Source organism: Clarias gariepinus, chromosome 13, assembly GCF_024256425.1.
Source record: "Clarias gariepinus isolate MV-2021 ecotype Netherlands chromosome 13, CGAR_prim_01v2, whole genome shotgun sequence".
NCBI classification, from domain to species: Eukaryota; Metazoa; Chordata; class Actinopteri; order Siluriformes; family Clariidae; genus Clarias; species Clarias gariepinus.
In genome coordinates this window covers 1,467,861-1,488,373 of record NC_071112.1, presented here as the reverse complement: position 1 = coordinate 1,488,373, position 20,513 = coordinate 1,467,861, and the positions used below count along the sequence as shown (strand labels likewise).

Below are 20,513 nucleotides of genomic sequence, written 5' to 3'. Positions count from 1 at the left end.
CCCCTCAACTATTACGGCATACAAAAAGTTTAGAACTATACATCTTTTAAGCTTTTTTTTTTTTTTTCTTTTTGAAATCAAGTTGTCCTGTTAAAATACTCGCTCTGCACAATATACAACCTGCAGCTGGACAAAACCCAGGGAACGTAACTGGTGTCTTCTTACCTGGGGGTAACAAAATATTTACCCATAATATACATCATCTAAAGCAAAGGATCAAAAACTCGTGCGCCACTTACGGTTTTTTTTTTTACCTAAACGAGTGCATAAAAGGTGAAAAGCAACAATACAAAAGATATAAAAGGATACAAAAATGGAGTGATGCACATGAAGGCAGTGATAAACGATGCTCTTTGTTAAGAGTTAGGATAAATTTAAACAAACTACATCCCTTATATATATATATATAATATATTCTCATCACCTTATTACTGTTACCAGACTCACACCAAAAACATTTTTCTTTTAAGGGTGACTAAACAACCCAGCCTGTGTTGTCGTGAGCGTAACCTCACACTGGGGTCGAATTTGTTTTTGCCTCTGTATATAGAGTTCAACTAAAAATTAGGACCCAGCCTTTTATATTAGTCACGAAGGGCTGAAATTTATCACCTATAAAAACAAGCACACAAGCACGTCTTTCTTGTTATCCTTCTTTAAGCTGCATCGTGTCTCGCTTTTTGTTTTCGTTTTTTATCTAATAACGCGCTAAATGATTGTGTAAATGTTGAAGAAGGGGTAGAAAAAGCCCATGTTTCAAAAGTGCATCAAAGCAAGAAGCTACATTTAGTATTTATTGTTCTTTTCTGTCGTGTCTGGCCACTCAATGACCAACTATACATACAAAACAATTCTTAAAAAAAAAAAAAAAAAAAAAAAAATTAATAGCTAATACTGATGGTTTTGAATACCTACATGGTATTAGAGTGAAAATAAAGACGGAGCTTTTTCTTTTCTTTTCTAATAAACATCAATTCTCAGCTGGCACGTTCTCCTTCTCCTTCACTGACATCATATTTAATACACATTTCCAACATGAGAGCCGTTCCAAAGTGTCAAAGTGTCTTTTTTTATGTTTGGCATACTCTGCTTTTTTTAAAATGAGGAATGACCTCTCAGCATTAAGTTGAAAGAAAAGGAGGGAAAAGCTCGTAAGAGCAGTAGAACTTGTACTCGCTTCAGAAACACAGATTGGTTAACAGAATTACGCCAATAGATGTTCCACCACGTCACGTCAGCGCGCTCCAACTCTCAAAGCTATCGAACATGAGCTTATTCGTATCAGTTACTTGGCTCGCATGACGTTATTATAATAAGGCAGTGTTGATTAGCTCAGGTCACACGGATCGCTGGACTGTTATTACTTTTGGTGCAGAGTTAGTAAAGGGGAAAAAAAAAAAAAAAGGTGACGCTTAGCAATCCAGTTAAGGGGGAAATCTGTCTCTCCCTGAAAAGATTGACGAGAACTCGTTTTAAGGGTGCAAAGGTCACCTTTTGGCTTAATGATAAAGTGTCCTGTTGGCACAAAGTTGGCACAGAGACCGTCATGGCCACAGCACAGACCCGAACCAGACGGCAAATCTTGTAAGATCTTCTGACCTTCTTACTTACTGCGGCTCCACAATGTGACTGGATGTGGAGAAAACGAAACACGCACAAACAGTGCAAACACACAACCCACGTAAGGATGAAGCTGAACTCAGTTTGGGCTTTTTTCCATCCAGCACTTGTTCAAATTTCTTCCTACTCCTTCCCGCTAACCACGAAGTACCACGAAGATAAGAACCATACTTTATACACCATATCCTCCTGATTTTCACGCTTCAGTCTTACTTTTGTCCCCAAAAGCACACACTTTACCGTAACCTTTACCAATATTTGTTTTAATTTAATTCTCTCTTTTTAAATTTTTTTTTTTTACACTTCCCCATCCTTTATCCCTCTTATTCTTGGGAGTCGTGTTTTATCGAAAAAGCAACACTTCCCATACGATCTTTACATCTACAACAATTAATATACATAAGAAAAACAATAGAAGCAACAAAACAAAAAATAAAATACTATAAAACAATGAACGAGGATGGGGGCTGCGTGTAGATCTCGAGCTCGTTAAGGGAACGAGTCAGCTGGTGTGTGTGCGGCGACGCACCTTGACCGAACAAACCAAACCCATCTTTAGCTTCTGAATTGTCGTCACACCGTGAAAAGTGCACTACTTTGGTGATTTAGGTTAACAAGCTTCACTAGTGATGGAGCATCACAGATTTGGAACTTCTTTTTTTTTTTTTAAATACATGAAGCAAATACCTATCAAATGAAAAGTATTAGAAGTACAAAGTAGACAAAAACAAAACGTGGAATTAAAAAAGGTTTTGAAATTAGCGTGCTTTTTTTTATAGTATAAATAAATATATAAAGGTCGTTCTACTTGCATTTATTATTGTCTACTACATATTTACTTTCCTGATTTTTGCTTTGGCACCAGGTAATGCCACCACGATCCTTGGAACAACCTTATTATTATTATTTTTTTTAAACTTGCCAATGAGGCGTGCCTGCAGCATCGTCCTTATTTATTTCAGAGCATGTTTTCGGTTCTTCTTGGTATTTTTTCCTAGAAGTGCTGTGCTTTCTTGGCATTTCCGACCCGTCTCCCGTCTCGTCCTTGGGAATGCCATCGGTACGGGGAGGCACTTGGGTAAAGGGTTTCACAGCCAATACGACTGAGACCACAGTGTCCTGTTTTTCCTAGCTGGCCATCCTGTCGTTAAAGGGTTCACCTCCTTCAATTTTCTTCACTTGTCTTTTTGTTGGTTGAAGTCTTCTGGGATGGGGGGAGGGAACAAATTTTGGACCTTGGTTAAGAGCTGTAGATATGGGTTCTCTCTCTCTCTTGCATTTACTTTTCATATGCGCCAATGGTCCTCTTAGTCAAAGCACCAGAGAAATATGTAATGTATTTGAAGAGAGAGGCACATGGGGTATCAGCACCTAATGTGGACGGCAGTGTCTTTTAACAGTTTTAACCAAGATTCTGTCTAAATTTTCCCCAAAAAGGACTAATTCTTTTGTTTATGGTACCAGGTCCTGACTGGCCATCTTGGTCTTCTCTGTATTGAGAACCTTAAGATCTGCACCCAAGCTTGTGCACTCGAGTACCTGGCGCTTGGCACTTTGAGGTTACGCTTGGAGAAACGAACCACTGATGACTATGGAAGGAGGAAGACCGTGTAGGATGTGGGATAAGAACAAGGTTAGAGAAAGAAAGCCTGTTTATTGAGCACAGTGCTGTAAGAATTTCCAACACGTTTGAGAACCGTCCATGGATCTTTTCTGCCTTTTTACGATGCAAGCCATCACAAGTTAGGATGTTTGGGGGAGAAACAGGAAGGCAGATGGCAGTTAGGATTTTTTTCCTTCACGTACAGTATTACAAGTCAGTAAGAGAAAGTCCTCCAGGTGTCTCTATCAATAGTTGACCTTGGTGATGGGTCTTTCGCGTCCGCCGCTTTCCACGAGCTGGTTGACGGAGCGCTTGCGGTTGCGTTTGAGCTTCGACAGGTCCTTATCGAACACTTCTCCTGAGCGAAGGGCTGACACCAAGTCATCGAACTCGCCCACTTCCTCGGACACCCCGCCTCCTGCGTTCTTTTTCGCCCTCCTCTCTCGCTCCCTTTGATCTTTCAGCTGGGGTGGAACACAGACATGGATATTTCGTTAGTGGCTTTAATCAATCTTAAATAAATCTCTAACAACTTAAAATGTCAACATGTTTCATGTGAATTTTCCCATTCTGAAGGCTATAGTTACAGTACAGCGTACTATAAAACAGCGAAAACACAAACGCTTCTTTAGGCTGCACATCTGTTCCACTATTATGCAAAATGGACTTTTTACATTCTTTTAAAGACATTTAGATGGATCTCCAGCGTGTGTGTGTTCTTTTTTCTTTATCCATTTTGTATCAAACTTATAAGCCAATTACATTTTTCCCCTCCATTGTGACCTCATATAAAAAGATGCCCACTTGTTCTGTTGCTTAACTTAAGGATTGCAGTTCAGTAAGAGCTCATTTATATAAACTCAGAAATGGCACATTTGGTGCAAGAGTAATATAAATGTTTTTTTTTTTAAGTTTGAGAAAGGGAAAAAAGCATTATCTGAGGGTCATTTCAGCTGCACCTTTAACAGGGAAACTCCGGGGACTTATGTTCATTTGTTAAAGAAATAGTAAAATGTGGGACCTTTAAAAGTGGAGCCTCTAACAAGCTAATGATGTCACTCCTGGATTGTGTACACATCCTGTCTGGATTTTATTTTAAAAATTCTAATAAGGAATGTTAGAAGCCAAAATATACAGTAAGCTGTGTGTTACTTTTCCTCATGATTGATTTTAACATTGTAATAAAAGCTAGGTGTATGTAAAAAAAAAAAAAAACTCCTGCTTTCCAAGTTCCCACCATATCTGCATGGCGAATGTAGATGGATTTGGAAATCCTCGCAGCTACACAAGAGAAAATGTGAAGCAACAGTTGCTTTGAGATTAAACAGCTGTCTTTGATGCTAAAACTTAAAAGAACATTTATATATAATATTCTTTTAAGTTTTAGCATATATATTTATTTATTTGTCTGACTAAAAGACAGTTTATGTTTTAGTTTAAGAGAAAAAATGTGTCTCAAATAATTATTATATTCTTTATGGTATACCACAAGCCTCGGTACTCTGCCATATATTATTTTTATTGTATATGCTGCCAACAGAACAGATTATTGAGCAGCATGGAGACAATTTTCTCATATATACAGATGACACATAGCCATGCAGAGTTGGTATTAGAATTGACATCAGTGTCCTGGATGTGTCTCAATAGAATACACTGCACATGCATGTGTCTGTGTGTGTGTGTGTGTGTGTGTATGTGTGAACAACTACATACATACATGTCAGTGGTGTGGTGTACCACTGTGTTTCCTAACTGTGTGCAAGTCTGCGAGTTAATCAGCAGTACAGCCTACAATCTGTACACAGCTGAGGGATGAGTGGAAATCAAAGAGTTGCTCGGTTCCCATACTCTTTCTGCTCTCTTCTCACATTCCCGACATTCCCTGGGGAAACCCTCTGCGTGGACTGGCTAAAATAGGACCAGGCTGTAGGTCTACTGACAGCTGATCTGATGGAATGACGACTTAAGAAAGATATGAGGGAGGAGGGCGGATAAACAATAAGCAGAACATGCTGAAACCCTGGTCATATCTCTGGGCTGAGATTTATGAGCGGAAGTTAGAAATATGGGTGCAAAAACAAACAAAAGCATGATGGCCAAGAGTGCTCTTATTTTAAGTCTGCTACTTCGATTGAGGAATTCAGTCACTGATGGATGAATTGAGAACATAAACTCTATAATGACTGGTTTGACATGGTATTAAAAGCAGCCCTAAAGAGACATCAGAAATAAAGACATCAGAGTTTTTAAGCCATGCAGTGCAGGAAATGTCCTCCACCGAGACCCGCGATTAAGGACTATTAAAATTGGACATATGATCATGCAAAGAAAATGATTTAGATGGGAAAAGACGAAACAAGACGCTGTAGGCCGTGTTTGTGTTTTCAACGTGCGGCTCACCATGGCCTCCATGCGCGCTCGCTTCTCTTCCTCTTCCTTGCGGCGCTGCATGTTCTCCAGGTCTTGCTTCGCTTCGCCGAACGACTGCAGGAAGGTGTCGAAGATCCCGAAGAACTCGTCCGGCTGCATGTGCGCATGTTCCTCTCCAAAGTGCTTCAGAGATTTGGCAAACTAGGAGAAGAGCACAGAATTATGGCACCGGGAAATAAAAATGAAAGCAGACCAGTCATTTCTGCAAAGTGTTTTTAGATCCGCAATAATTATAAAATTTTAATTATAACTTGAGGGGGGGGGGGGTATTGTAATATGAACGGTCAGCGCCATGCACTGGTTTCTGAAGGCAAAACTGGAAATTATCTCCACGTATTGTACATTTGTAACGGCGTTAGTGAGGCTACATTTCATTAAAACGCAGCTTGTCATTTTCACAGAGTGTATGGAGTTGTTAAGTGGTCATAACATTTTTATGAATTGACTTTGGCCGTTGCAAATTGGACATGTTGCAAGAGTAACTCATCGTCTGTACCAGCAACACCTATTTAATTAGTCGTTGTTGGGTTTCAACAGAAAATCAGTGTGAAAGTTCCCTAAACCTACTAGAGAACATATCTCTAAAATCAACTATATAATAAACAGGTTACACTTTTCATGTCGCTCACTCCTAAATTCGGCGTGCGGTGTAGCTACTGTATGAAACGCACAGCAAAACGTGCCGTTGTTGAACCGAGCTAAAACAACTGTCTATTTTAGCGGCACTGGACACTGCCAAGCTAGCTACCATAAAGGTTATAGTTATCATAAGGATATGTTTCGATTATAGGTTAGTATACCGTGAAGATTACAGGCTTCTATACAGTCATATGTTAAGGTTTTTGTTTTATTGTAGAGAGACGCATTAGGATTTAACCTGTAGTAATAAGATAATTTTGGTGAAAACAACTTTAAAAAAAGATGCTAGTCTTAGCACAAGACACTAACTTCTTTTTGTGTTTGCTCGCTCAGGGTGTCTGTCACACAAATAAAAGTCAGTACAGCGAATGTGTGAGTGTTTAACAGCCACAATGAAGCGAAGATCTGATATTAGAGCATAAAGGCACAGAAAAGAATTCATTCTGTCTGGCTCTGGTTCAGCCAAAAAAAAAAAAAACTCTTCCTGGTCATGGCAGATTTCACAGCGATAACAAAAGCAATGCTATTATATTATACAGTTACAGCAATGTACAAAAAAAAAAAACTGTGCAGGTCAGTGCATCCTCCCTGCTGATGGAGTGGCACGTCGGGGGGCCCGGCTTATCTGTGTACTGAGCGAGCCACATCAATCTCAACCACAGCCTCTAACAGTGCACACTAACAAGAAAAGGCCTCATTGCTCCTGTGTGCGTGATGGATGAGGTCACGCCTCATTAGACTACCATATGTCTTCTCTTATCACTACCACCTGTCCGCTGATTACTGCCAGGGACAGAGAGAGAGAGAGAGAGAGAGAGAGAGAGAGAGAGAGAGAGAGTGAGAGTGTGTGTATGTATTCAGGGCTTTAACAGCATTTACAAACCTCTTTGTTAAATAACTGAGTTTGGATTTTTATGCAAAATCCATTTTAAAAGATAAAGACCCAGTCTTAGACTCGACAATGCCTCGCTCTTTAGGTCTTTGGGGCAGGTACCGCGGGAGTACCATGGCGTTAAAAGCTAAAAAAAGGCTTTCCTTTAGATAAAATTTTTGTTTTAAAAGTGTAAATCCATTTTAAGGTCAGACTGCTGTGACTGCCAAAAGCATCCCAAATCCACAGTAGATTTATGCCAAAGAGATCCAACATTTATCCTAGCTCATGCTGGCTTCCTTCCCAATGGGACTTTGGCCATGTTCTCTGTATTGCGACTGTATGAAACAGCAATGCAGTGTATTAATCAAAATAATAAAACTGTCCCTGATGAGCAAGCCGAGGGCGACAGTGGCAAGGAAAAACTCCCTGAGATGCTAATAAGAAGAAACCTTGGAAGGAATCAGACTCAATAGGGAACCCATCCTCATCTGGGTGAAACCGTGATTAGAACAGTGGTTCCCCCAAAGAGGAGTCGGTACCTGTAAATCATCCGCAATCACCCCGGATTTCCGCCGGGAGCAGACTCAACATCAGAGGATGAAAGGAAACGGGTCACCTACATAATGTCAGAGATCCGCTCCCAGTGGAAATTCAAGGTTAGGGTCCAATTGAATAGAAAACACGATGACCAAAAACCTCAGCCACTGGATGCAGTGACGATCCCAAGCACGGATAACATGGGTAGATTCTTTGGTCCCCTAGATCATCCATGGGGACCAAAGGCCCAGCCTGCCTAGTCTGATCCCATAGAAAAGCCAACAGCACAAATTATAGAAAAAAAAACTCTATATGTGCTAGCTGTGATAGAAAGAGACCAGAACCCCTTTACACTACAGCCTGCTGCACATGGAACCCAGCAATCAAAGAGCCTAAGGTCACTGCCCCGGCCTACAAACATCCCCGATCCCAATCCGATTAAGCACTCATGGGAAACACATCATGCGGCACAAGAAGAACTCAAAACCCATTTGGTTTTAAATGCTATGGCCAATCGGTATCAGGCCACAATGTCGCCACAAATGAGATTAACAGAGTTGCCTAGAACATATTTGTATGTGTAACATGGTTTGATCTATGCAGAACAGGTCTAGATCACACTACCCCTGTATGATGAACTCAAAATGACTGTTGCACACCAGGCCTTTTAGCTCAACATCCGTGCATGACCTCAAAAAACTTTTTTCACAAAAAAACAAAAACGTCATAAAACCATCCTGGATTTTAATGCCCCTGATTTGTGATTCTTATTGGCTTAATGGGTTAAAATTCGACAAATTGTGAACTAATTCTAAACAACCCAAGTAGGCAACATTTATACTTGCATAAATGGGAAATTAATATTTGTGCTTAATTTAAGAGAAACTAAAACAAACAAGAGTGAGACTGTCCACTGGATAGCTGAAGGGAACAGACTTGAGCTTCAGAAGTACAGCAGAGCCTTTGTTCCCTTCCAGCAAATCAACTTTCAGGGTCAGTCTTCTCCCATGACGGCGCTATGAACAGACTTTTCATTTTTTACGGTGCTCCTAAAATAAATAATTAGGTGAACGCTGGATGGATTCACAGTGGAGGCTGTGTGGTTAAGTGCTGATTCTGGCAGCGTGTGATCGGTCCACGCAGAGCACTTACGCTGACCAAGTCACCCCAATCACACTCTCCGTTAACAAGGAGGAAAGTGAATTAAAAGATGGCCTTTAGAAATAGTTTTATTCCCTTAAGACACAGCGTAGCATGGGGATCGAGCCTCCATGCCACGTTTTAAACAAGAGCGCTCTTTCTCTTTCTGCCTCCGCACACAGGAGAAAAAAAAAAAAAACGTTCTAAAAGACTCGGGCCCAGTCACCAGGCTTCCCCGGGTTGTTGAAGTCATCACACCACACCGGGAAGGGTGCACAAAGACCTCTCTCAGTCTCCCACACTCTGCCTTCTCTTTACGGCTTATGCACAAGCTTGGCAGAGCGAACGAGAGGCTCTTGTGAGAAGGAGAACGGAAAGAGGGAGTCCATCCTACAGCTCGCCCTCTTCTCACAAGCAGTGAAAGGAAACCAGTTGGAAAACACCTCATGTCTTCACAATGACTCTCAGAGCAAGCATAAAGAATCGGGGACGAGGGAAAGAAACGCCAAGCCCCTTATAAAACTCTCTATTGCTTTAAATTCCTCCGGGCATTTGCATCTGGCTTAGATCAAAGCTGTATAAATATGTTTTCCTAGAATAAAGAGGATAAGTAGGTGGTTTTGTGCGATGAGCGCTACGGATACCGTAATTAGGTCACGTTTTTTGGTAGTCCCACGCAAATCGATGAGAAGCCGAGGTCGAAAATCTAAAATGTTAAATCAGCAAAGATAAAATCAAAATTGTTCACTGATGATGATGATGATTGATTGTGTAATCAGCTGAATTATACCTTCTCCTTTGCCTCGTTCAGCAGATCCTCCAGCTCGGAGAAGCTGAAACTAGCCACAGTGATGAAGTCGCTGACCACAGGAATAAACTTATCCCATCGGTCGTGTGGACGGCTCTGCTGATACTGCAGCTCCTGAGGGTTAATGACATCACAAGGTTTATAAGAAAAACAATGCAGATCACGCCTCCTTTTCAGTTTTACCTGATAATCATTTGTTAATACAGTGCCTCGGGCTTCTGGCATCTTCATGTCACGCTGTTAAACCGTCCACATGCTGCAGGTTTCAATTCTCATCATAAACGCACGTTCTCAATTCTGAGTCATGGCTTTGCTTGGCGCCGTTCCGATACGTGCCTAATTCTCCTAATTGCTCACCGACTACGTCTGTAGGCATACATCACCGATAATTGCCTCGCTCTCGTTTAGAGCCGCGAAACCACGCTTTGAGCTGCCATTCAATCTCGAAACTATGTACAAATGAAGAGAAGCAGCACACCGCTGAGCGTGACTCGTCCGAATTTGCAGCTGGACTACGCGCCCGCTAAACTTGCAGTTCCCACCTCATTTTAACTTCTAACAAAGGCAAAGGGAGGGGCTGTAATACATGACCATTTACAGATCTACATACACTACAGTAATAATAATAGAAAATTTTGTAAAAGGGTTCAAAATGTCCAATCACATGCGATTACATTATCTGTACTGGCCAGTGTCTTACTAGTGCTTGGACACCATCAAGGTAGAACGATCTCTCAGTTCGCAGGAGTCATGATCGGACTCTCTGTCTGATTTATGTCTGAAACGCCGGCCTCCCAGGAACTCCTTTAAGAGCCCAAACATGTAAAAATGCCTTAGAGTGAGGTCAGGACTGTACGGGGGACGTAGCAATAACTCTCAGATGAGTTCCTGTAATGTGCGAGTGGTGCTGTGTGAATGATCGTGTGTACATTTCACACATACAGATGAGTTTCTTCCGCTAGTTGCCGACGTTGTGTTTCTTTCTGAACGTGTAGGGAAACAACTGCAGTGGGCTCCGACCCACTTCAAGTGGGATCGATGTTGATAGATGTGCGGCCTTCCTTAAAATGCTGTGGCTACCGTACTGTGCTTGAAGTCTTCTTTAAACGTCAATTAGTTTTGCACCTCTATTCAGTGCTAACTTTTCATATTCAGGAAAGGTTATCAAAAGTCCCAGTTTGACTTGAACACCCATCATACAATTGAGAGATATTTGTATGAAGATTAGGGCATTTATAAAAGGGATGTAAAACTGAAAAAGCCGACATTGGAGACCAAACGTTTCTTGGCTGATTGATTACTTTTGGGGTAAGTTGGGGAAAATGTGCAATTTGATTTTATCACCATTCCTTTAATTGGCAGCATTATTTAAAAGCTTAAAGGCTCGGGAGATTTTCATTCGGTTCCTCTGTATTGTTCATAATAGAAATCTGAATAAGCCACAGGAATGTATAATAAAATACTCACTGCTTCCAGAGCCTTCAGTCCACTCTTTATACTGTAGACCTCCTTCTCCAGTTCAGCCAGACTGTGTGTGGAACAACAAATCAAACGTCAGCCTCAAGAACAAAAACGTCTCCGTGATCATAAATCAATCAGTTAGTTTGGATAGAAAAAGGAAGAAGAAACAGTCTAGTCATGGTTACTGTGTTACACACACACACACACACACACACACACACACACACACACACACACACACACACACACACACACACACACACACACACACACACACACACACAGCAGCTATGATAGTCGTGCTGTTAATAATTCAACCTAGAGTTTATATTAATGTTCTAGACATAAACAGCATCAGAGCGAACAGAATTTAACAATAAAAAGATTATAAATTTCTATAACAAAGAGAAAGCGATATTAATTAATATAGTCTGGTATTTTGTAAAGATGTATACTCTCTGGAGGAGGAGTCTCAGGTCTTAGTCCTGTTACACTCAGAAGGTTTTACTCCACAGGAAAGTTTTCAAGACTCCTGTTTCTTAGTTACGTGATATTTTTAATTTTTAATTTTAAACCTTTCCTTGCAGATATTCCAAAACATTAAACAGAGCTATTAATTGATTTTAAAATACAGATAGCTATTATTCTTTATGAAATTAAATACTATAATTGTTTGTACATTCCTGTGGTATAAGAAGGATGAAAAAATTCTAAACATACCGATCTATTTGTTTCCTAATGTATTTAGACAAGGCAAGTTGATTTGTTATCACATTTCATACACAATGATCATTTAAAGTGCTTTACATAAAGGAGGGGAAAAAGAATCATAAGAAGAAGCAGAAAATAATATCACTAAGACTTAAAATTATTTAAATTTGATTTAAAATAAAAAATAAAAACAGTTTGTAGTGGCACTTAAAATTTAATTTAAAGTCAAAATAAAACAGTTGAAAGAATAAGAAACATAACGTACAGTGCAGTCGGTTCGGACGCAGCACAATGCTCATTCAATAAACGCACAGCTAAACAGATGCGTTTTAAGTCTAGATTTAAATGTGACTAATGTTTTATCACATCTGATCTCTTCTGAAAGCTGCTTCCAACTGCGGGCAGCATAATAGCTAAAAGTGTTTTGTGTGAACCCTTGGTATCTCTAATTGACTCGATCCTAACGATCTGAGAGTCTGTTAGATTTATTTTATTTATTTTAACTCAATCATGTGACTCACTTGACTTTTGCTGCCTCTGGGACGCTGAGCAGGTCCTGCTGGACGTTCAGGGTGTCGGAATAGTGCTTCTCAAAGATCATGATCAGGTAGTGCAACATGGTGATGTTCCTGTGAGAGACGAGTATACAGAAAGTGATCACACCCCTCCCTCGAGTCACTAAGGCGAAAATTCCCATGCAAATCGTTAAATTACCCCTAAAAGTCCATATTTTGTGTTTTTGCTACCTTAATTTTTAACTTTACTTATGAACCGTTATATGACCATCAGGCCAAAGCCTGACTCTAACTGCCTGAATTTCCAACATGGTCTAAAAATATTAAAAATGAATAAATCTACTGCTTAAAATTTTTGGTACCTACAAATATAAAAAAAGGTGCTTTTAACAACAATTCAGCCAACACGTTTTATATGAACTTGCGCAATATGATAATGAAGAGAAACTTCATAACTTCTAGGAATCATGAAATAATGAAGCCCATGCTCATGAATTCACTAAGATGTACATATATGATATAAAATAACATTAAGTTAACACAGTTTTTGCTTTTTTTATACTGTAATTTTTTAATCATGATTATCTTATTAATTATTTAGCTCAAACATTAATACTAAATAATCATTTTAACCAACTTTCGCATAAGGCTTTCTATTTATATGACCACTTGATTAAGCTGAGAATTGCCCCTCAATATGAGGGACGTTCAAATGAAAGCCGGGACTTGTGATGAAATTTCATGAATTTTCCAAACCATTTCCACATGTTTGCGACATTTTAGGAGTTCCTGGGAGGCCGGCGTTTTTTTTTTTTTCTTTTTTAAATGAAGCTGGCAGTCCAGTTAAAAACTTTCTACCTTAATGGTGTAGCAGGGGATTTTTACGCTCAGAACTGTGTTCTGTTATTCTGCACAATCAAAAGTCCCAGTTTGACTTGAACAACCCCTCATAGATTCAGAAATTCTATATTCTTTAAGGGACAATTACATCCAAGCACTCACCTGTCTATGCTCGACTTGGTGTCTACGATCTTGTTCAGGCTGGACACCTTAAAGCCATAGGCATTCCCTCTTTGGCCTTTATTCAGGAAGTTCCCAAAGGCCAGGACCACCTCCAAAATCTGAGTCAGACGTTTACTCCTCATCACCTCCCGGGAAGCACAGACAATAGCTGAGGAGAGAGCAGACGTGGGAAAATGAAGAAAACCGACTTTCTGGACATCTGATACTGTACTCACAGTTACCGGTGTGTGGAATACAGATGGTTATAAACGATTAAACAATGCAAACATTATCACCAGGTTATAATAAGTAAGGAATAAAACTCTCAGAGGGATGCTGCGATGGGAAAATAATCCAAGACGTGGGTGGAAAGACTGACTTTTCCTAGCAGCAAGAGTTTTCCCTCATCTTAGAACAGTATAGATTTGCCAATTCTTACATCTTCTAATATATAAAAGAATCTCACGGAGTAGTTTTTATTTTACTGTCCGAGACATGAAGACAACTCTGACACTGGAGACTCCTTCCATGAACTTTAAAATAACTCATCTCATTTACCATAACCATAATTATACAGATCCTATATACGGTATATAAATGTTCAGTACATGTGAATGCATCGTTACTAAAGAAACAATAATGTATTAATAAGGGCAGGTCACAATATTATACGCTTATCATCTAAATTCCATCTCAGAGCTGCTGTTAATAATAGAAAAAGTTTTAAACCAATCAGATTAGAGAATTTAACAGCAACCTGTAGAAATATTACAGATTTGTACCAAACACCTCGACCTTGTTTACAAAATGCCATAAAATGCCTATATTGCTATTTTGTGCGAAAAGAAATCAGATGCTGCTTTGCTGGTTTAAAAAGCTTATGGATCTTACAGATCACTCAAGCTGACATCAGTCCTACATTATACTGTAAGTGTAATCCTCCTTAAAACCAAAACCCACCATCACTCCCTCAATCATTTAAGGGCCAAAACAAGATCCAATCAAAGTGATCCCGAATCTCACACACACACACGTTACCATGAAGGTTTCAATAAGACGAGGCCATCGTCGTCTTTTTATTCTTTTCACCGAATGAAATTTCTCAGGAACACACAAAGACAAAAACCGCCAAATTTCCCCCGAAAAATCCCCTGGCATTGGAGAAAGCCGATGATTAACCTCCGTGTCCACTACGTGCCAGATCCTGTGTGTATAAATTTCTGCATCAGTGAGTGTTTGAGAATGCACTGGTCTCGGCTCTGATCTATCCTCACTGTACTGGGATTCCCGTCACGAGCTCCTAAGAACTGAATCACCGCACAGATCTGACGCCCGGCCGCAAGTTTCTTCTCACTCAAACAAATCACGCTTTTAAAGCAGCGCGGTTAAATTTAGACGCAGCCTCCGACTCGCAAATCTCTACAAACCCGAAACGCCTCCGGGTTTGACATGCGAAGGTGGGGGAGTTACAGATCCTGGGCCAGCGTGTGTTATTCCTTTCCAGCGGTACTTAAAGCCGTTCTCCATAGACTATGAAGCCAGTCTGGACATTAGTCTTTCACTGTGTGGCCTCTCAGATTTATGTTCATGACAGATGCGTGGAGGGAAAATGCACGATTGTTTCTTGATAAAGCACACTAACGTTGTGGCTTGTTAGGGGTTCGGTTGTAAATGGTGTGTTTTTTAAGACAGAGTTGAACTCTTTCTATAGCGCAGTTTATTTTTCAGCCAGACGGGTGTCCAGGGGCGCTGCAGTGCTCGTCGAGGTGAGGTGAACTGTTAACGAGGAGTAAAACTGCTGGGGAAGCTCACTGGCATGCACAGATATAAAACATGTTCAGTCTCTCACACGAGTGTTGTTGCGACTGGCCGCTTGGTCTCCTGGTTGGTTCTCTGACTGATCCCCCGTTTACCAGGGGCCTAATGTTGGGTAGTTGTATTCCTTTTATTAATATTGATCCACAGGGTAAGTTTTTGTCCAAAATGTCACAATTAATTAGTTGTGTTCCACACGTAGCCGGGTATTTTTTTTAAAAACGGATTTTTTTTTTGTTGCCATTTTTGTCTTTTTATTCATTAATTGTTTGTTGAAAACTGAGCTTTTGGAAAACTCCATCCAAAGTGACGATGTTCCAAAACTCCTTTTTCAGTGGTGTTTTGTGGACTGAAATTTTGGCCACACAGACCGCGCAGGCAGCGACCGTGGTTTTGGATCGGACTTCTACAAACGCAAACGGTAATGTTTTGTCTAGGCTTCTGATTGTCAACATCAAAACACAAAACAAAGTTTTTTTTTTTTTTTTTTTAAACACATAGGTCGTGTGGACAGAATTATACATATATAAAAGAATTAAAAAAAAGTATAAAAAACCTCAGTTTTTCCAGGTACCTGTCTCGTGGGAACATGACCCAACACGGTCTGGATCCTTTCAGGAACAAAAATATATTAATACAGAGTTCATGTGACACCTTAATTAGACACAGTTGGACTCCATTAAACTAATTATGTGACTTCTGAGGGCGATGCTGCATTAATACCGATTAAGGTCGTTTCGTCACAGGTTGATTGCATACTTATGCAATCACCACATTTTACCTTTTTTGATTTGTAAATAAATGCCCCCCTCCACCTAGGCCAGCATTATGGCTTTATACAGCATTATAACTCTGTAAAATATTATCCCAATTAAGTCCATTTTTATACCTTGTTTATTAAACTCTAAAACGTGGGTTCAGAGAGGGTGAATATTTACTGTATCATCCCGCTAAACCTTTCCACCACCCCAACCACAAACACACACACACCTACACACACACATGATTCCATTTGCATGAAGTGTATCTGAATTCTTTGATGAGGCTTGTTCGTGACAGCGTCTCTCTTTAACATTTGCCAGCTTTCCAAAACAGCTTCCCTGGCAACTCGAGGGAAGTTCACGCCCCGGAGAGACGTACAGTACAGAGTCACACATCCTCTCCGTCGTAGGTATTAATATAAAATTACTTTGAAAAGGGAAAAATAAAAAAAATAAAATAATTCGAGACTATTTTCAGAACCATAGTAGTGTTCTAAGTTGCACGCTTGTACACAAACATTACTGCGCTGGCATGGGTGGAATGAGACAACGGCGCATATGAGATGCACAAACACACTAAATTAAGACTTAACACTTTGTCTGCATGAAACACTTTAGAACACAGTAGACGGGCGTAGTGTAACGTCCCCTCAGAGTTTATCATCTCCTCTAACAGCATGTCCTGATGTGTTTTATTCCTCTTATCCCACAGCAACATTCCAGTGATCTACTGAACACAACCAGTCAAAAGTTCAGACACCCCTTCTAACTCCATGATGTTTATTTCTCTCTACACTGTAGAACAATACTGAAGGTGTTTATTATCAAAACACACAATAATCTCCTCTGAACAGTTGATATTGAGATGTTTATCTGCTCCTTCTGCTCTGTAAAGCTTCATAACGGCTCTAATCTGAGGTGCTGGTTGTTAATTGGTGATTTCTGAGGCTGGTGACTCTAAATGAACTTCTCCTCTGCAGCAGAGCTCAGTTTTGGTCTTCATGAGAGACAGTTTCATCATCCTGGAGCTTGATGGGTTTTACAAACACACTCGACACGATACTGTTCTTGTAGGAACTGTTCCAGCTGATGTTCATGTCCTTTTATAACAGCCGACTGATAGTGTTGATGTTACTTAATTACCTATTGTCATGTGTGTTATTTTATAGTTGTCAAAAAAAAAAAAAAAACTCATGAATTTAGAAAATACATCCGAATTTACGTCCGAACTTTTGCTCAGTACCGTAGTCCACAGTATTTACTATTGTGAAATGTCCATAAAAAAAAATGTATTCTGACGTTTGGACAATGCTGAATAACATCACGTCTAAATCCCTATAGAAATATAAGGATGACAACAAGCACAGTTGCTCCTTACCCTCCACCTTCGGCTTGATCTCTGCAAGTCGTTCTGCAAACTTCTTTTTGAAGAACAGCGACTGGAGCCTCTGCTGGTAGTGATCAATCCTGACCAGGAGTCAGGCAGAGTTAAAAAGACAAAAAAGGAAAAAAAAAGAAAAGAAAAGAATAATCAGTCTCCACAGGAGAGTTATTTCAAAGACAGTTTGGCTCTCCCACACAGATTCCTGAGCTTTTATCCCTAATGAGCTGCTGCAAACTCGGTGCACTCGAGGAGAATCGTGATGCAGGGACCCCCCTCTGCTGAGAAGGGGGACGAGAAGGGGCGAAAGGGTAGCTAGACTATTTCAAAGCGTAGTTATCCATACTGAATGATAAAGAGGGAAAATAATAGTGTGTTTTTGGGGGGCGCCGATGAGACTAGACGGGAGGTTGGGGAAATGTCAGAGACCACAGGCTACTGAGATGTCTCTTTTTCTTATTTAAATATACGTATAAAAAATATATACAGTACAACCTTTGATTACGAGCATAATTTGTTCCAAAAGTGGGCTTGTATTCGAAAACACTTGTAAACCAAATTTAATTTCCCCATAAGAAATAATGGAAAATTAAAGTATTGGTTCCACAGCCCAAAAAAATAAATACATAAAAATAATGAATACAAAATATAAAGTAAAAATAAAATAAAATAACCTGCACTTTACCTTAAAAAAATAAATAAATAATAAATCCGGACCGATAAAGTGTTTCCGTTTATGTGCGCAGGTGTGTGTGTGTGTGTGTGTGTGTGTGTGAAAAAAACAGTTTTTCACACACAAAACGCGCATGCGTGATACATGATACTCGTACTCGTAAACCAAGACTTGTTCGTCTTCCAAGTCAAAATTGATTACAACTCTTTGCTTGTCTTGTGGAACACTCGCAAACCGCGTTACTCGCAATCCGAGGTTCCATTGTATATAAATAAAAATCAAAATAAGCCATTAACAATCAAGGATGCTACAGTAAAGGAGATTTTATTTGTTAGATTTTTGTTTTTGACATGAACACATGTACCTGTTTCTCTCTGTCTCACACACTACATTGATTATTATTTACCCCAACTAGTCATGTGTACCTGCTCATGTCATACAGGAAGCGGTCAGCGCGCGCCATGCGGTCCAGCTCGTGCTTGTGTTCCTCCAGAACGTCTATGTCACTTTTTTCAGGAATAAACTTTAACAGCTGCCAACAAGAACATAAAGAGTATTACAGCAATACTGTAGATTCTAATCAGGCTGTTATGTAAGGACAAAAAAATAAATAAAAAATTCAGGGTGTGCAGTTGTTGTAAATAAATCAAAGACGGGGTGGTGTGGTGATCATATTTTGTTAAAGGATCCATTTACAGCAAAGTCTTTATTTCTCTCAGATAAGGTGCTGAAAGTTTATCCTTAAAAGAAAAATAGTTTTAAAGGGACTTTTTATGGAAGAGGATTAGGGCCACTGTAAAGAAAAAAAAGGTAAATAAATAAAAATAGTTCTTGTTCTCAGAATTTTGACTTTTAACAAACGTCTGTGATTCTAATTCTAAAATCCTCAGATTTACTTGTATTATAAACGTGCTGTATGTTGGAATAAGAAATGCGTGACAAACTGGTTAAAGAAAACCGATTATGCAATTTTATAAATATCTCAAATATTAACAATTAACAAATGTTAAATTAAAAAACACGAATAAAACCGCCGGTGCATGCAATGACTGGGTGGAGAACGAGGGCGTAGCAACCCACCGACAGGACCGAATCTCATCTTGTTATTCATGTTAAACATGACATTATCACGATTATGGGAAGCCATTTGGGTCAAACTCAGTCATATGATCATAAATCGAAATGAGATCAAATTTCAAAACTAATAACGTGTTAATATTGACAGCACTAATGTGTGTGTGTGTGTGTCTATAAAGCGTGATGATCTTTATAGATGTTTAATTACCTGCTCTAACATGTCTTTAGCCAGTTCCTCCCTCTCGTCCATTTCCAGAATGGCTCTCTTGATCTCTTCATTGCTCATTTTTAACCTTCATGTAAAAAAAAATATGACAGAGCAATATTAGAAATCATTTAAAACTTTTAAAACTCATTTAAAATCACTTTAAACATATGCTCGTGTGTGTGTGTGTGTGTGGCCTGACAAAAGAATCTATGCTAATCAATGTGATCCTCTGGATGCTGTGATCAATAGCTATAGAGCGCATACTTATGGCCTTGTTAGGATGTTACGTGCACTCTGGGTCGATTTGGGCCGTTTTCTTTCTTTCTCTCTCTCACACACGCACACACACACGCGCACGCGCACGCACGCACACACACATACAGTATATGAGAACTACATAAATAAATAAAAATAAAAACATTAACTTAACAAGCCATTAAAAGGATACAAAGCCAAGATTAACCTAGATTAATCTTAACTTATAAACTCTTATTTACTTTAAAAAACTAAACTGTCCTACTCTGTAGTTCTATGAATACACCTTTCTGTGCAAAAGTCTTGACCCCCCTCCACACCCCTTTATTTTATACATATTAAATTAATTTGACGAGAAAGCATTTTCTGTGGAATCGTCCCGTTATTATACTGTAAAACTAAAACCAAAAATGTAAATAAGGCAAGAATCAATTTTAAGCGTTGTCCATGAGAATGATGTAAATTGTATCTTCCAGCGCAAGAGATCCTGAAATAAGTCTTCTTTATATTTCACAATTTGCATGTTTATTCTTTGCATATGAGTTTAAATTTGACTTTACTGGCACAAATTCGTCTGTCGTTGTTTGCATAGTTACGTTATGTACTGTGTGTGCGGCAACAAGCCGTATTCCTTGTGCGCGCGCGTGTGTGTGTGATTCTGAATGAAAACACTGCTGGGTTGACATTGCTGAGTCACAGTTAAACACGTACTTGGACAGTAAGATAACGCAGTTCTGCGCCCGTCGCCCATCGATGACCGACAGCTCCTTCACTTTCCTTGAGCTTAAATACAAATCATCCATGGAGCCAGTCTCCTTCTGCAGAGAGCAAGAAATTTTAAACACAGTTCAGTGTGTGGCATTAAAGTCCATCATCTTCCATCAAGTTAATCAAACATTGGATGGTGTAATTTGGAATAAAGTGTCCAACCTTTTTTATGGCAAAAAAACAAAAACAAATATAAATATCTGCGATCGACTGCTTCCCTTCCTGAATCTCA

The 20,513-nt window shown here is 39.6% G+C and overlaps 1 protein-coding gene across 5 annotated transcripts in view; it reads right to left on the bottom strand.

Annotated features, from left to right (window-relative positions):
- Nucleotides 1-2,367: 2,367 nt before the first annotated feature.
- The window catches only part of daam2 (dishevelled associated activator of morphogenesis 2), a 107,063-nt gene continuing 88,917 nt past the window's right edge, over nucleotides 2,368-20,513 (bottom strand). For all 5 annotated transcript variants that reach the window (XM_053509433.1, XM_053509436.1, XM_053509435.1 and 2 more), the window contains 10 exons: nucleotides 20,225-20,331; nucleotides 19,259-19,343; nucleotides 18,399-18,505; nucleotides 17,298-17,386; nucleotides 13,344-13,512; nucleotides 12,348-12,455; nucleotides 11,122-11,182; nucleotides 9,637-9,768; nucleotides 5,627-5,797; nucleotides 2,368-3,687 (listed from right to left, as the gene is read on the bottom strand). In XM_053509433.1, coding sequence (XP_053365408.1) covers nucleotides 3,469-3,687; nucleotides 5,627-5,797; nucleotides 9,637-9,768; nucleotides 11,122-11,182; nucleotides 12,348-12,455; nucleotides 13,344-13,512; nucleotides 17,298-17,386; nucleotides 18,399-18,505; nucleotides 19,259-19,343; nucleotides 20,225-20,331 — 1,248 coding nt within the window. In that variant the 3' untranslated portion in view covers nucleotides 2,368-3,468. The remainder of the gene's footprint in view (nucleotides 3,688-5,626; nucleotides 5,798-9,636; nucleotides 9,769-11,121; nucleotides 11,183-12,347; nucleotides 12,456-13,343; nucleotides 13,513-17,297; nucleotides 17,387-18,398; nucleotides 18,506-19,258; nucleotides 19,344-20,224; nucleotides 20,332-20,513) is intronic.